Here is an 18,188-nt window from a genome sequence, read left to right on the forward strand (position 1 = left end):
TTTAATATGTCCAGCGATAAGGTTTTTCTCATAAGATAAAACTCCACACCTAGGCAGACATCTACCGTATCACGTGCATAGATTAATCTTTGTCAATTGACGTTCAATTTAAAAGTAGTTGCCGCCACGAGAATAGTTTTTTCCTTCTCTCGTTTTAAATCAGTTTGAGGCAGATGCACCCTCAGCCCACAAGCGCATAGCCTCATTTTCATCTAAATAAGAATCGATCTCTCTTGCTGTGCCACCCCCAGTGCTTCTAACGCTTAACCCCACTCTCCCGCTACACCACCTCCATCCCAACATTAACAGAAAACACTAAATACAAGCCAGGTCTCATCAACCTCCCGCAAAACAGAAAAATGACCTCATTTTGTATGGAAACAACCAAAACTGCTTACGAGATCCAAATAGTTTCCTGATGGCAGGCGAACGCGCTATCTGAGAATCTCAAAACGTCTGCCTTCAATCTTTATGATCACAGTGGACCGACCGTTCAAAGTGAATTGCTTTGTTCTAACCGACTCGAATATTATTGGCATGAGAGTTCAGAGTAGGACATGTTTAGTCTTGAGGGCATGGAAATATGATATAAACAGAGAGGATGTGAATTGAACACTGAAGTGGAGAAATCATTGGGAAAATCCTCCGAGCTTTCATCTTGCTCAGCAGCTCTGCATTAGAGAACAAGAGATGGAAGTGTGGGGGAAGGGGTCAAGCCCATGTGAATGGTCACAGGACGCGTAGGAATAAACATAATAAAGGCACTCAAAGGCCTGTGTCTTTTCTTTAAGCTAATAAGCATGACTTAAAACAAAAATACTTGCTTAATATTTGTCTTGGAAACAATTCGCGTTTATTTAAACAATTATTCACCCGTCTAGGTAAAAAATAAAATACAAATCACTGAATATTATCTATTGTCACTGTTAAGAAACATTTAAAAGCACTTAGGAGCTCAAAACCGAATCATTTTTGCCCCCCCCCCCCACCCACCCCTGCAAACAAATAATGAAACTACTCTGTATGAAGTGCAAACTTTTAATTATATTTATAAAGCACTTTAAATTTGACAAAACACACACTATACAAAAGTTACAAGTACACAGGTAAGGAAGCTGGTGAATAACTAGACTGCCATCTAGTGGCCATCATCCATTATATGTAAAAACAATACTACTCCCATTACTTTTCTTCACATACATCAGCTAAAAAGTATGCACATATACAACTGCTAAAAGCTCATTTTTAATTATAACTTTTGTTGCAGAAAAAAAAATACATTGATATTTTACAGACCAATAAAAGTCCATCAGGGAAAATGATAAATGTTACAGAATGTATAGAGAATTAATGCATTGAAAAAAATAGTTGTTTTAAAAATAGTGTTGCACACTAGACACGGGTCCTTTAATCAGCTTTCTAATTGGAGAAAAAGAGGGATTTTGAAGTCCGGCCCTGGAAGCTGTGGGAAAAACAGATGAGCTTTAATGAAATGACTATGAGCACAACAGTATTAACATCTGACCGTACACAGTACTATGTTTTTGTGGCCCCATAATTCATTATTTATTCAATTTGTTGATGTAAAGGCTAAAGTTTCTCACCCATTCTTGCACTAGTCTCCTTTAGTAGCAGGTGAGAGTTTTCATGGAAAGACAGGAGCTCCCTCGTTATACAACACTTGGAGTCCATCTGCGAAGACAGGAGATGAAAGTAAGTAAGTAAGTAAGTAAGACTTAGCATAATATTAAAACCACTACAATATTACTGTTTTGGAATTCATTTAGCCAATCTCTGGCGCTAGCACTTTTACCATAGCTTAGCATAATCCATTGAATCTGATTAGACCATTAGCATCGAGCTAAAAAATAATCAAAGAGTTTCGATATTTTTCCTATTTAAAACTTCTGTAGACTCCTCTGTAGTTACATCTTGTACTAAGAAAATTAAAAGTTGCGATTTTCTAGGCAGATAATGCTAGGAACTATACTCTTATTATGGCGTAATGATCAAGGACTTTGCTGCCGTACCATGGCTGTAGGAGGCGCAATGATATTACGCAGCAGCCGAAAATAGTCCCCTTGGTAACTTTCAATAGCAGGGGATTATTTTCAGGCACTGCGTAATATCATTGCGAGTCAAGTTTTAAATAGAAAAATTTTTTTTAGTTATTTTTGAGCCACTGCTAACGGTCTAATCAAATTCAATGGATTATGCTAAGCTATGCTAAAAGTGGTGGCGCCAGACCCGGAGATCAGCTGTAATGATTCCAAAACTGTAAAAATCAAATGTGCACATTTTCAAAAAATGTGGAGTGTCCCTTTAACTATGCCATGTGACTGTGATGGACAAGACATGAATTGATGTTATTGTCATTTTACCATATTGCAATTCAGCAATCAGACAAAAAACAATATGCTGTTGTGACCTGGTTTCACAGACAAGGCTTAGTTAACGCTAGGACTAGGCCTTTGTTAAATAAGGGTGTTTAAGCATCTTTTATAAACATGCCTTAGTAAAAGATGTTACTGGTGTGTATGTTAAGACAAATCGATGGCACAACTGTCAGTTCAAGTTATTTTAACTTGAGACAGCTCAAAGATGTGTTTTAGTCTAGGACTAGCTTTAAGCCTTGTCTGTGCAACCAGGTGTTTATATTTTAATGTAAATCAGAGAACTAGGCACTGTGAGTGATATTTAATGAAACCTTACCACTAACTCCATGTTTCTGAGCAGGTTTTGTTGTCTGATCAACACTGCCTTGTAGTCTGGTTTACTCTGAATGATTTGACTCTGTGAGGACTTTGCAAGGCAGGACTGGTCCAGCGGCACTCCTTTCTCCTCTCCACGCTCCACACATCTGCAATGGGACAGAGACATACACGTAACCTATCCACCATGTGTTAAAAAAAAAAGATTTTCAGTCAGAGAAAAGGCTAATGGTGCTCACTTGTCTAGTTCTTCAGCTTTGGTCCGGTGTTTGTTTAAAAGTGACTCCCAGGATAAACTTTCAGCTTGTAACCTAAAAAAAGATATAAAATGTTTATTAACAGACATAGAGTGTAATAATAAAAACAGAAGTTAGTGTGAAATTGTAATAGGGCTGCATAACAATTAATTGCAACTAATCGTTTGCAGAATAAAAGTTTTTGTTTTTATCATATAGTGTGTAAAAAAATAATGTATATAAAATATATAAACACACATGCATATATAATTTTAAGAAAGAAATATGTATATATTAAGTATTCATATTTATAAATAAAAATTTAAATATTTCTTAAATATATACACCAATCATGCATAATTATTATGCACAATACACACACGTATAAGATGTAAAGATCAACTTTTATTCTGCAAACAATTAGTTGCGATTAATCGTTATGCAGCCCTAAATTGTAATGTCTTACTTAGATAAATCCAGGCAAAGGATTACCTGTTTATGTCCTTCTGAATGCGTTCACTGATCTCTTTAACAACCGGGTCACTAATAAAAACAGACAAATGTAAGTGTATTTGAATCAGTTTAATTAATACAATGAAAAAATAAGTTGTTTTTTACCTGTCAACACTTGGGAGTGAAGTCTGAGTTTCATTACTGATCTCTTCAGCCACAGTGTCCCACTTTTCATGCAAGGATTCAACTGCAAAAGATTACCATGAAATAAATCAACAAAATTCCACTACATGTTAAACTTTAGACAGGAATTTAAGAGTTAAATGTATTTGAAAACGTGGGTGACTACGATAGGGCTGCTAACGATTAGTCGCTACTAATTGTTTGCAGAATAAAAGTTTTTGTTTACATAATATATGTGGGTGTACTGTGTATAATAATTATGTATAAATAAATACATAAACATGGATGTATAATAAAAAAAATGTAATAATTATATTTATATATAATATAAATCATATATAAATATAAAATTTTACATAGACGGTTTCAGCAGTAACAACCTAAACAAGCGGCTGTCGCGGTCCGCACGTAACTTCCGGTAAACTCCGCTAAGAATAAATAACAACAAAGTTCTTTAAACGTAGTTTATTTATATAACAAGCAAAACAACAACACATAGATTACCTAGGAAACCAAAACATTTGTTATTTTCCATTAAAAAACGAAACCGGAAGTAAGGTTCGGATCCAGACGTGTATCACGTGCGTACGATGAAACCGTCTATACACATGCAAGTATTTCTTAAATATATACATGCATGTGTGCGTTTGTATTTATACATAATTATTATACACAATACACTCAAATATATTATGTAAACAAAAACTTTTATTCTGCAAACGCAACCCTAGCAATTGCATTTGGTATCCAAACGTTTTTTTTTTTTTAAATGATTATACTTATATTATTTTAATTTGGTACTTCTTCATGGATTTTACTGTGATACCATTTTAAAGGTATGAGCTGTGTTTACACCAAATTTATTAATACAAGAAGTCAAGTAAATGATTTGATGTTTATATTTAATATATATTACAAAAAGATATATTTTTGAAGGAATATTATAACTTAAAGGCTTTATTTTTACCTCGCATACCTGTTGTATTTCCCTAAAAAATAAAATGTATTATGTCCAGTTGAAAAGTTGTTGTTTGTATACGCAGACATTTGATAACAATGCATTTTAGTGTTGCAATGGCAATACCGCAACACAATGAGACTGTGATAGTTTGCATAAGGTTATCATATTGCCAAAATCTCATACCTAACCATAACAAAATATTATTTTCTGTAAAAAATGTATTGTATAGTATTATAAAAAGCAGTAAAAATTATGACTTTGGACTAGTAACAATTCAGCATTTTACGTAAATTAAAAAAAGAGCTTACTCTGAGTCTGAAGTATCTCTGTATCAACACCAGGAATCGTGTATAGACTGTTTTTGGCCCTTTTAACCGTTTTCTATGTACAAACAGGAGAGTTAAATTGTAAATGGAGAGAAGCAAGAAAGCAGATTTCTTTCACGTCAGAAGTTATAGTTACCTGCATAGCAGCTTTCATTAGCACGGTAAGCCTCTCATTATCAGATAAAGACAGACTGATAGATTCACACAGGGCTAAAACATGCAAATAAAAAAAAACAAGCAAATATGAAAATCACCCCATGGCTAAAATGGAAATAAAAAGTGAATTCCACTTTTGTGTCCATGACTTGGCACTCACGCTGTGATGTACTCTGGAAGGCTGGGAGAGACCGTCTGCCTCTGGATGATCTCCTCCAGGATTTCCTCCGCGAGCGATGATTTGATTCTGGAGCAGGTAAATTCACAATCATACCGTCCTCCACACAGCTCGTCTTTGGATCGTCTGACTGTTGCTCTTCTCCTAAATTCTGCATTCCTGAAGGAGCCGGAGATGTGCAAGGGGACTTCTGAGGAGGACCTGAGATGTGGTTACTATCATGTGGTCGTTTGATCCCATGAGAAGCCTCTGAGACCTTCATCAGACGGATAAAATAGAGAACATAACACCATCCAATATTATGCACTTATGCAAAAGAGTTTTCGTGCACGTGACAGATATTAACAAAATCCTTCTCATAAGCATGCAGTACAGTTGGATGCTGCCATAGTAGGTTTTGTATATATAATAACGTTTTAAAATATCGCTTTAAATATACACCGATAATGACACTATCAGTTATAACTATGATTTTAAAAACAAAATTAAAAAAACTGATTTACCATAGTGGGAGTGTTGCTGTCATCACACCTGTAAAAATGATTTAAAAAAATCATGTACGGTGGGTATTATCGTATAACATTAAATAACACTGACAGTACAATGAGCAAGATAACATAACCTTGTTTGTATTCTCAGATAAACTGTTTATTTTAACTTAAATGATAGTTATGTGTGGATTTGACAATTGTGTTGGGCTGCTTGACAGTATTAACAGCTTTGGACATATCTAAAAGCAGCCTCTTAATAAAACAGGCCTTCGTGGAAAATTGTTAGGTTAAAAATATGTCAACGAGATGCATTTAAAATATAGTCTCGTAATGAAATCGCCCAAAATCTTACCGCTCGAGCCCTTCATTCTGTAGCTCCGCCATTTTCTTTCAAAGCCCGCGCGCCGTCTTCCCTCTGCCCCGCCCACGCGCGACTCTACAACGATGGATTATGGGAACTGCAGTCATTTTAGATTTGATTAGATTCTCGTTTTTTTTTTTGTAAATATTAAGTTTATCACTACAAGGCCTCAGTTTTTCACTATAATTGTATTTTGACAGAAACACAAACTACATTTATACAAATATGCAATTATATTTCTGCATCTTTACCCATGTGGCTACAAACCTAATCTTACATGTCAACTATAAATCCAAGCAAATTTGGAGAATTGCTAAATGTCTTTCTTGTAAGTAAATTAAAAGTCAGCTTTAAGAAAACAGCAGATGTCTATTAACAAAAGCAATAAAACAGGTGTTTGATTGATTTAACACTCAAGCATTCAAGTAGGTTTTGTAATAAGACCCTTAATTGTCACTGGCAATGAGGTGACAGTATCCACCTGTTTCTTGAGGTAAATGCGGGGGCCGCCATCTTTGAGCTTTCACCGGCTTATGACTTCCAGTGAGCCATATGGTAGTCTATTGCGAAGGACACAAGTGTGCCGTTTTGACTGGCTGTTTATAAAATCAGGAAGACCGACATTATTTGTGCAGTTAGGGGTTGCCATAGCTAATACAAACGCAGTAAATCTCTACAAAATATTTATTTTAACCCCATGCACAAGAGCTGAATGTGTATGTGGCGCACATGCACTCATGATCTGTATTTACAAATCCATCCAGTAAAACCTTTTAAAGAAACTACCAGTAAACAATAAATACAATAATTGTTTAAAAACAACTAATATTATGCTGATAAAAATATGCTGATTAAGCTGATTTATTTATTCTGCTACTATATATTATTTAAAAAATGAGATTACAGTACAGAATCGTGACTGCTCTTCCGAGGATGCGCTAATTCAAAATAAGTGTTCGGATTGTCACGTGTGTGGTTCCCTTTTCCAAAATATATGTCCTGCGTGTGGAGAGATCATGTGTGCATCACGTGTTTTGTCAAAATAAGTGCCTGCTGCACACCGTTTATGATAAAAGAGATGCTCACATTCCCTAAATACATGCAAGAAACTCCCTTAACAGTAAACTCTGATTACGCATGAGATTATGCGAGTATCTGGCAAATGTGAGCTTCTCTTTTCAAGTTCAAGGCAGCAGGCACTTATTTTGGCATGACACGTGATGCACACACAATCTCTCAAAGCGCAGAACACATATTTTGAAATGACGAACCACACACATGACAAGCTACATACATGTTGTGACGAACTTCGCATCGTGCGCTTCAAAAAAAGAAGTCACCAGCCGCCACTGGTACAGAATATATACGACATAATCTGCTTCGTTAATGTTTATAATAGTTTGCAATGTGTTTGCGTTTACTTTTGTTATGTTTTAAATAAAAAAGCAAATTATTTAAAAAGTAAGCAAAGAATTTCACAAGCTCATGTCTCCACCTGCGTAAGCGATGTAATAGTATTTTCATAAAACGAAAACAATACTCAATACGTGGAGTAGTTTAATATGTTTATTAGGGTTTGTTCAAATAACTTACAACGTGTTGAATGAGAAAGATACTGCTGACTGTGTCGGACCATGAGAAGCTTGACGTGTCGCCATAAACAAGTCCATTAAAAAATTTCGTTTAAAAAACCTCACAGCAGAGGGACAGTTGTGACATTTTAATTCAGCCCCTGAAAAATTAAAAACGCGAAGTCTTGGTGAAATCCATGTACAAACACTTGACTGACGTTCCCATTGTAAAGATACTGGTATGTCTCTGTGCTTTTATATTTGCGCATTGAAGACCCGTCACTCTTGGTTGGCAGGCATGAGGTTAGCACGCTCTTGGTCTTGGTTGGCAGGCATGACATGTGCAGGCTCTTGGTTGACAGGCATGACGTGGTCAGGGTCTTGGTTGGCAGGCATGACGTGGGCAGGCTCTTGGTTGGCAGGCATGAGGTTAGCACGCTCTTGGTCTTGGTTGGCAGGCATGACGTGGGCAGGGTCTTGGTTGGCAGGCATGACGTGGGCAGGCTCTTGGTTGGCAGGCATGACATGTGCAGGCTCTTGGTTGGCAGGCATGAGGTGTGCAGGCTCTTGGTTGGCAGGCATGACATGAGCAGGCTCTTGGTTGGCAGGCATGACGTGAACAGGCTCTTGGTTGACAGGCATGACGTGGGCAGGGTCTTGGTTGGCAGGCATGACGTGGGCAGGCTCTTGGTTGGCAAGCATGACGTGAGCATGCTCTTGGTCTTGGTTGGCAGGCATGCCGTGAGCAGGTTTGTGGTTGGCAGGCATGACGTGAGCAGGCTCTTGGTTTGCAGGCATGAGGTGAGCAGGCTCTTGGTTGGCAGGCATGGCGTGAACAGGCTCTTGGTTGGCAGGCATGACCTAAGCAGGCTCTTGGTTGGCAGGCATGAGGTGTGCAGGCTCTTGGTTGGCAGGCATGAGGTGAGCACGCTCTTGGTCTTGGTTGGCAGGCATGACCTAAGCAGGCTCTTGGTTGGCAGGCATGAGGTGTGCAGGCTCTTGGTTGGCAGGCATGACGTGAGCAGGCTCTTGGTTGGCAGGCATGAGGTTAGCACGCTCTTGGTCTTGGTTGGCAGGCATGACGTGTGCAGGCTCTTGGTTGGCAGGCATGACGTGTGCAGGCTCTTGGTTGGCAGGCATGACGTGGGCAGGCTCTTGGTTGGCAGGCATAACGTTGGCAGGCCCTTGGTTGGCAGGCATGACGTGAGCAGGCTCTTGGTTGGCAAGCATGAGGTGAGCATGCTCTTGGTCTTGGTTGGCAGGCATGACCTAAGCATGCTCTTGGTTGGCAGGCATGAGGTGTGCAGGCTCTTGTTTGGCAGGCATGATGTGAGCAGGCTCTTGGTTTGCAGGCATGAGGTGAGCAGGCTCTTGGTTGGCAGGCATGAAGTGAACAGGCTCGTGGTTGGCAGGCATGACGTGAACAGGCTCTTGGTTGGCAGGCATGAAGTGAACAGGCTCTTGGTTGGCAGACATGACATGAGCATGCTCTGGGTTGGCAGGCACTTTTTCTACTTACCTGTTTTTCACTTACCTGTTTTGAGCAGGCTCTGGCTTGGCAGGCACCTTTTTCCACTTACCTTTTTCCACTTGATTGGCAAGCATGGCGTGGGCAGGCTCTTGGTTGGCAAGCATGACGTGGGCAGGATCTTGGTTTGCAGGCATGACGTGAGCAGGATCTTGGTTTGCAGGCATGACGTGAACAGGCTCTTGGTTGGCAGGCATGACATGAGCATGCTCTGGGTTGGCAGGCACTTTATCCACTTACCTGTTTTTCACTTACCTGTTTTGAGCAGGCTCTGGGTTGGCAGGCACTTTTTCCACTTACCTGTTTTTCACTTACCTGTTTTGAGCAGGCTCTGGCTTGGCAGGCACCTTTTTCCACTTACCTTTTTCCACTTGATTGGCAAGCATGACGTGGGCAGGCTCTTGGTTGGCAAGCATGACGTGGGCAGGATCTTGGTTGGCAGGCATGACGTGAGCAGGCTCGTGGTTGACAGGCATGACGTGAGCAGGCTCTTGGTTTGCAGGCACTTTTTCCACTTACCTGTTTTTCACTTGGTTGGCAGGCATGACATAAGCAGGTAATTTTTTCCACTTACCTTTTTTCACTTACCTTTTACCTTTTTACCTTCACTTACCTTTTTTCACTTACCCTTTTTCCCTTACCTTTTTTCACTTACCTTTTACCTTTTTACCTTCACTTACCTTTTTTCACTTACCTTTTTTCACTTACCCTTTTTCACTTACCTTTTTTCACTTACCTTTTTTTACCAAACAAGAGCCTGCTCATGTCATGCCTGCCAACCAAGAGCCTCTTTTACCTTTTACCTTTATTTCCTTCACTTACCTTTTACCACTTACCTTTTTTTCACTTATCTTTTACCTTTTTTACGTTCACTTACCTTGTTTCACTAACCCTTTTTCATTTACCCTTTTTTCACTTACACTTTTTCCACTTACCTTTTTTACTTAATTTTTTTACCAACCACTTACCTTTTACCTGTTTTATCTACACTTACCTTTTCCACTTACCTCGCAAATTTTTTTAACTTCACTTACCTCACACCTTTTTGTTTGGTTTGTTTTTGTTTGTTTTGTTACCTTTACTTACCTCACACCTTTTTTTGTTAGTTTTGTTACCTTCACTTACCTCGCACCTTTTTGTTTGTTTTGTTTTTGTTTGTTTTGTTACCTTCACTTACCTTGCACCTTTTTGTTTGTTTTGTTTTTGTTTGTTTTGTTACCTTCACTTACCTCGCACCTTTGTTTGTTTGTTTTGTTTTTGTTTGTTTTGTTACCTTCACTTACCTCGCACCTTTTTGTTTGTTTTGTTTTTGTTTGTTTTGTTACCTTCACTTACCTTGCACCTTTTTGTTTGTTTTGTTACCTTCACTTACCTTGCACCTTTTTGTTTGTTTTGTTACCTTCACTTACCTCGCACCTTTTTGTTTGTTTTGTTACCTTCACTTACCTCGCACCTTTTTGTTTGTTTTGTTACCTTCACTTACCTCGCACCTTTTTTTGTTTGTTTTGTTACCTTCACTTACCTCGCACCTTTTTTTGTTTGTTTTGTTACCTTCACTTACCTCGCACCTTTTTTTGTTTGTTTTGTTACCTTCACTTACCTCGCACCTTTTTTTGCTTGTTTTGTTACCTTCACTTACCTCACACCTTTTTTTTGTTACCTTCACTTACCTCGCACCTTTTTTTGTTTGTTTTGTTACCTTCACTTACCTCGCACCTTTTTTTGCTTGTTTTGTTACCTTCACTTACCTCGCACCTTTTTTTGCTTGTTTTGTTACCTTCACTTACCTCACACCTTTTTTTGTTACCTTCACTTACCTCGCACCTTTTTTTGTTTGTTTTGTTACCTTCACTTACCTCACACCTTTTTTTTGTTACCTTCACTTACCTTGCACCTTTTTGTTTGTTTTTTTACCTTCACTTACCTCGCACCTTTTAGTTTGTTTTGTTACCTTCACTTACCTTGCACCTTTTTTTGTTTGTTTTGTTACCTTCACTTACCTCGAACCTTTTTGTTTGTTTTGTTTTTGTTTGTTTTTACCTTCACTTACCTCGCACCTTTTTGTTTGTTTTGTTACCTTCACTTACCTTGCACCTTTTTTTGTTTTGTTACCTTCACTTAATTCGCACCTTTTTGTTTGTTTTGTTTTTGTTTGTTTTGTTACCTTCACTTACCTCGCACCTTTTTGTTTGTTTTGTTTTTGTTTGTTTTGTTACCTTCACTTACCTTGCACCTTTTTGTTTGTTTTGTTACCTTCACTTAATTCGCACCTTTTTATTTGTTTTGTTTTTGTTTGTTTTGTTACCTTCACTTACCTCGCACCTTTTTGTTTGTTTTGTTTTTGTTTGTTTTGTTACCTTCACTTACCTCGCACCTTTTTTTGTTTGTTTTGTTACCTTCACTTACCTCGCACCTTTTTGTTTGTTTTGTTACCTTCACTTACCTCGCACCTTTTTGTTTGTTTTGTTACCTTCACTTACCTCGCACCTTTTTGTTTGTTTTGTTTTTGTTTGTTTTGTTACCTTCACTTACCTTGCACTTTTTTGTTTGTTTTGTTACCTTCACTTACCTTGCACCTTTTTGTTTGTTTTGTTACCTTCACTTACCTCGCACCTTTTTGTTTGTTTTGTTTTTGTTTGTTTTGTTACCTTCACTTACCTTGCACCTTTTTGTTTGTTTTGTTACCTTCACTTACCTTGCATCTTTTTGTTTGTTTTGTTACCTTCACTTACCTCGCACCTTTTTTGTTAGTTTTTTTGTCCTCGCACCTTTTTTTGTTTGTTTTGTTTTTGTTTTTTTTGTTACCCTCACTTACCTCGCACCTTTTTTGTTTGTTTTGTTTTTGTTTGTTTTGTTTTTGTTTGTTTTGTTACCTTCACTTACCTCGCACCTTTTTGTTTGTTTTGTTACCTTCACTTACCTTGCACCTTTTTGTTTGTTTTGTTACCTTCATTTACCTCGCACTTTTTTGTTTGTTTTGTTTTTGTTTGTTTTGTTACCTTCACTTACCTCACACCTTTTTGTTTGTTTTGTTTTTGTTTGTTTTGTTACCTTCACTTACCTTGCACCTTTTTGTTTGTTTTGTTACCTTCACTTACCTTGCACCTTTTTGTTTGTTTTGTTACCTTCACTTACCTTGCACCTTTTTGTTTGTTTTGTTACCTTCACTTACCTTGCACCTTTTTGTTTGTTTTGTTTTGTTTTGTTACCTTCACTTACCTCGCACCTTTTTGTTTGTTTTGTTTTTGTTTGTTTTGTTACCTTCACTTACCTCGCACCTTTTTGTTTGTTTTGTTACCTTTACTTACCTCGCACCTTTTTGTTTGTTTTGTTTCCTTCACTTACCTTGCACCTTTTTGTTTGTTTTGTTACCTTCACTTACCCCGCACCTTTTTGTTTGTTTTGTTTTTGTTTGTTTTGTTACCTTCACTTACCTTGCACCTTTTTGTTTGTTTTGTTACCTTCACTTACCTTGCACCTTTTTGTTTGTTTTGTTACCTTCACTTACCTTGCACCTTTTTGTTTGTTTTGTTATCTTCACTTACCTCGCACCTTTTTTGTTTGTTTTTTTACCTTAACTTACCTCGCACCTTTTTTTGTTTGTTTTGTTACCTTCACTTACCTTCCACCTTTTTTGTTTGTTTTGTTTTTGTTTGTTTTGTTACCTTCACTTACCTCACACCTTTTTGTTTTTACCTTCACTTACCTTGCACCTTTTTGTTTATTTTGTTACCTTCACTTACCTCGCATCTTTTTTTTTTGTTTTGTTTTTGTTTGTTTTGTTACCTTCACTTACCTTGCACCTTTTTTACCTTCACTTACCTCGCACCTTTTTTTACCTTCACTTACCTTGCACCCTTTTTTTACCTTCACTTACCTCCCACCCTTTTTTACCTTCACTTACCTTGCACCTTTTTTTGTTTGTTTTTTACCCTTCACTTACCTCACACCTTTTTTACCTTCACTTACCTCGCACCTTTTTTACCTTCACTTACCTCGCACCCTTTTTTACCTTCACTTACCTCACACCCTTTTTGTTTGTTTTATTTTTGTTCATTTTGTTACCTTCACTTACCTTGCACTTTTTTTACCTTCACTTACCTTGCACCTTTTTTTGTTTTTTTACCCTTCACTTACCTCTCACCTTTTTTTTGTTACCTTCACTTCCCTTGCACCCTTTTTTTACCCTCACTTACCTCGCACCCTTTTTTACCTTCACTTACCTTGCACCTTTTTTTGTTTGTTTTTTACCCTTCACTTACCTCACACCTTTTTTACCTTCACTTACCTCACACCTTTTTTTACCTTCACTTACCTTGCACCCTTTTTTACCTTCACTTACCTCGCACCATTTTTTGTTTTTTACCTACACTTACCTTGCACCTTTTTGTTTGTTTTGTTTCCTTCCCTTACCTCGCACCTTTTTGTTTGGTTTGGTTTTATACTTTCACTTACCTCGCACCTTTTTGTTTTTACCTTCACTTACCTCGCACCTTTATCTTAGTTTTTTACCTTCACTTACCTTGCACCTTTTTTACCTTCACTTACCTCGCACCTTTTTTTGTTTTTTACCTACACTTACCTTGCACCTTTTTCTTAGTTTTTTACCTTCACTTACCTCGCACCTTTTTGTTTTTACCTTCACTTACCTCGCACCTTTTTTTTACCTTCACTTACCTCGCACCTTTTTTTTACCTTCACTTACCTTGCACCCTTTTTTACCTTCACTTACCTTGCACCTTTTTTACCTTCACTTACCTTACACCTTTTTTACCTTAGTAAGTAGGCTCTGGCTTGGGAGGCATGAGGTGAACATGGCTTGGCAGGCACGGAGCAAGCTCTGACATGGCGGGCGTGGAGCAGGCTCTGTCTTGGCAGGCACTGAGCAGGCTGTGGCTTGCCAGGCATGATGTGAGCAGGCTCTGGCTTGGGAGGCATGATGTGAGCAGGCTCTGGTTTGCAGGCATGACGTGCGCAGGCTCTGGTTTGGCAGGCATGACGTGAGCAGGCTCTGGCTTGGCAAAGCAGCCACTGGACAGGCTCTGGCAGGCACAGGCCCTGGCTTTGCAGACAGTGAGCAGACTCTGGCTTGGCATGCACTGAGCAGGCTCTGGCTTGGCAGGCACTGAGCAGGCTCTGGCTTGGCAGGCACTGGGAAGGCTCTGGCTTGGTATGCACTGAGATGGTTCTGGCCTGGTAGGCACTGAGCAGACTCTGGCTTAGCAAGCACTGAGCAGGCCCTGGCTCTGGCATGGCAGTAACTGAGCAGGCTCTGGCTTGGCAGGCACTGAACAGGTTCTGGCATGGCAGGCACGGAGCAGGCTTTGGCTTGTCAGGCACTGAGCAGGCTCAGGCTTGGCAGGCACGGAGCAAGCTCTGACATGGCGGGCGCAGAGCAGGCTCTGTCATGGCAGGCACTGAGCAGGCTGTGGCTTGCCAGGCACTGAACAGGGTCTGGATTGGCCGACACCGAGCAGGCTCTGGCTTGGCAGGCATGACGTGAGCAGGCACTGAAAAAGTGAAAAGGACATCAGAAGTCATTAATGTGCAATTCTTACCTCACACCTTTTTTTTACCTTCACTTACCTTGCACCTTTTTTTACCTTTAGTAAGTAGGCTCTGGCTTGGCAGGCACTGAGCAGGCTGTGGCTTGCCAGGCATGATGTGAGCAGGCTCTGGCTTGGGAGGCATGATGTGAGCAGGCTCTGGTTTGCAGGCATGACGTGCGCAGGCTCTGGTTTGGCAGGCATGACGTGAGCAGGCTCTGGCTTGGCAAAGCAGCCACTGGACAGGCTCTGGCAGGCACAGGCCCTGGCTTTGCAGACAGTGAGCAGACTCTGGCTTGGCATGCACTGAGCAGGCTCTGGCTTGGCAGGCACTGAGCAGGCTCTGGCTTGGCAGGCACTGGGAAGGCTCTGGCTTGGTATGCACTGAGATGGTTCTGGCCTGGTAGGCACTGAGCAGACTCTGGCTTAGCAAGCACTGAGCAGGCCCTGGCTCTGGCATGGCAGTAACTGAGCAGGCTCTGGCTTGGCAGGCACTGAACAGGTTCTGGCATGGCAGGCACGGAGCAGGCTTTGGCTTGTCAGGCACTGAGCAGGCTCAGGCTTGGCAGGCACGGAGCAAGCTCTGACATGGCGGGCGCGGAGCAGGCTCTGTCATGGCAGGCACTGAGCAGGCTGTGGCTTGCCAGGCACTGAACAGGGTCTGGATTGGCCGGCATGACGTGAGCAGGCACTGAAAAGGTGAAAAGGACATCAGAAGGCATTCATGTGCAATTTTTAGCTAGAAAACTTCACGATAATTAACAGCTGTCATTCATTTATCCATTTGATCACGTAAGTGGTCCTGATTAACCCAGAAAAATGACAGACAGTTTCTGTAGGAGAAGAGATAAAGTCTACCGTGAAGCGTTGTGGTGATGCAAAATACTGCAGCAGGCCTCAGTTACAAGGCTTCAAATAAACATTAATTGAATTTTCCAGTATGATAAGTGCTGGAATAGTTCAGTTTAGTCTGGACCTAAATCTAAAGTTTTTTTATCGACAATCACTTCAATTTCATTTGCAAATTAAACAAAATGAATAAATGATGCTCATTGCTCCTTACCTAACTATAAATTATATCACATGCACCATTATTTATATACATGTAAATGTATGTGTATAAATAATGTTAAAATGCTTACAATTTTAGAATAAAAAAATAAATTGTAAAAATTGAGGTTTTACTTTAATCCTGAACAAGTTATTTCACATGCAAAATGTTCACATAAAGTTTACAACACAAAATAAAAACAGAATTTCTATTAATAACCCAATTAAAAAGTTTACTGATTCTTAAAACTGCCCAATGTTACCTGGACAATCAATTGTTATGTTTTGCGATAGTTGTCTTTGCTTTTCAGCAAATTCTGCATATTTGAACCCTTTGCACCAGTGACTGTATGATGTTGAGATTCATCTTTTCACATCGAGGACAATCAAGAGACTCCTACACAACTATTACAAATACAAACATTCAGTGACGAACAGGAAGTCAATACCATACATTTAAAAGTCAGGTGTATGGACAGGGTAAATATTAATTTACACCCACCTGAGCATCACTGAATGTTTGTATCTATTCACTTTAAAAAATAGTTGAGTAGACTTAAAATTTTAAGGCAACTTATCGCAGCACATTATTGAGTTAACTCAACTAACAAGGACCAAAGTCCACGCGACTTAAAATTGCGTTAACATCACAAGTTGTAACAGCATAAATATTAATGTGTATCAAACAAATAATAAACAAATGACTCTTGGGTGATGTAGTTCAACTAACTCAATTCACTTAGTAATGCCAACTTAAACTTATTAGGCAAAAAGCAAATTTCTGAGTTTACTCAAGTAGTGACTTCTCAAGTAAGTCCTCTCAAGTAAGATTACAACTGTATGAACACCATTCCAGCCTCTATCCATAAAGTTATCCACACACATGCAATTGAGTTAATCCAATTCCGCTAACCTGCATGTTTTGGACTGTGGGAGTGAACCCACAATGTCACAGAGATGCAAACTTCACACAGAAAGATCTCCTGAACAAATTCTTTGTCTGACTTAGCCCTTGCTTGAACTAAAGACCTTTTAGCTTTAAGGCAACAATGATGCACACTAACCCATTGCGTCGCCCTCTACACTGAGCACACAGTTCTCAATCATGGTAACAATGAACAAACATCATTCTTTTCAAATAACTCTAAATACAACAAATAACTAACATTAACAACATAACAACATTATAATAATAACTCCCTGAAGAACAATAAGGTCCTCACACCCCGGTGTGCTTGGGCCCTAAATAAAGCCAGCAAACCTTAAAACATATTTTTTTATAAATATTAACCAAAGAAGTGAACATGTTGGAAACCATTCAGACCATTTGTATAAATAATATTTATAAATAATATCAAATAATATTTGTTAGCTGGATGATTATGCTTATTTCTTTCAGTAAACACACAATAATAAATCAACCCCCTTTCAACAAAAAAAATATTTGTTTAATTTACTTAACTTTGTTGGAATAACAAATTTGAGGTTGGATTTTTTATAGTTGTGTATGGGTCTCCTGATTCTCCTCAATGTAAAAAGATGAATCTCAACATCATAGAGTTATTGCTGGACAGGGGTCAAATATGCAGAAGTTGTGGAAAAGCAAATATTCTGCAGGACTTGGAGGATTTAACGGCTCTCAGGACAAACAAGAAACCTTTGAACAACTTTCAAAAAACATAAAAATGGTCATTGATTGTCCAGGTAACATTGTACAGTTTTAGTATCAGATAAACATTTGAACTGGGCTATTTTTGTTAGAAAATCTGTTATTATTTTTTTGCTGCAGGTTTTATGTAAACATATCTTATGTAAAATAACTTGTTCAGGGAAGGACTAAATTAAAAACAAACCTTAATTCTCAAAAGTTCTCTTTTTAATGCTTTATTTAGTGACAATTCACATACAAATGAACAAAAACAGCAAAAATGTCAATATATTCAAACAGACAATAATTGTAAAAGCTATATACAAAGGGGTATTAAGAACAAATACATATCTTCAACTACAAAATAAGTACAAAAGTATTTAAAAAGGATAACGTTTCAAGGCTTTACAACAATCTATAGTATTTTTAGCTTTACACATTCTATTACATTAAGATACTCCAATTTAAATTGTAAAAAAACTAGGGGGTGGTTTCCCGGACAGGGATTAGCTTAAGGCAGGACTTAGTTTAATTAGGTAATAATACTAGTTTTAACAAACATGCCTTACTAAAAAAATTACTATCACAAAGGGACGCAAGTTTTTTGACATAAAGAGCCAACTGAGATGAATCGTGCAAGATCTTATTCCACCAACAATGTGAAAACGCAGCCAACAAAATCCAGATTTAAAACATTAATAAAAGGTGAAAGCCAACTGTGTGTGCCTCATTAAATTCACACGACATATAATATAGGGCAATTGTCTCATTCCGATCTGCTCCGAATAA

General features: G+C 38.7%; 1 protein-coding gene across 1 annotated transcript; it reads right to left on the reverse strand.

Annotated features, from left to right (window-relative positions):
• Window positions 1-1,024: 1,024 nt before the first annotated feature.
• Window positions 1,025-6,149, reverse strand: dsn1 (DSN1 component of MIS12 kinetochore complex). The gene is made up of 11 exons (XM_065263231.2): window positions 6,048-6,149; window positions 5,708-5,735; window positions 5,187-5,460; window positions 5,007-5,080; window positions 4,853-4,925; window positions 3,566-3,647; window positions 3,440-3,490; window positions 2,951-3,022; window positions 2,713-2,860; window positions 1,605-1,692; window positions 1,025-1,462 (listed from the first exon to the last, which is right to left on the reverse strand). Exons 1-11 carry the CDS (start codon window positions 6,077-6,079, stop codon window positions 1,374-1,376), a joined length of 1,011 nt encoding a protein of 336 aa, XP_065119303.1. The 5' UTR covers window positions 6,080-6,149; the 3' UTR covers window positions 1,025-1,373.
• Between the last annotated feature and the right edge of the window lie 12,039 nt (window positions 6,150-18,188).

This window comes from Paramisgurnus dabryanus, chromosome 3 (assembly GCF_030506205.2).
Source record: "Paramisgurnus dabryanus chromosome 3, PD_genome_1.1, whole genome shotgun sequence".
Classification (NCBI taxonomy): domain Eukaryota; kingdom Metazoa; phylum Chordata; class Actinopteri; order Cypriniformes; family Cobitidae; genus Paramisgurnus; species Paramisgurnus dabryanus.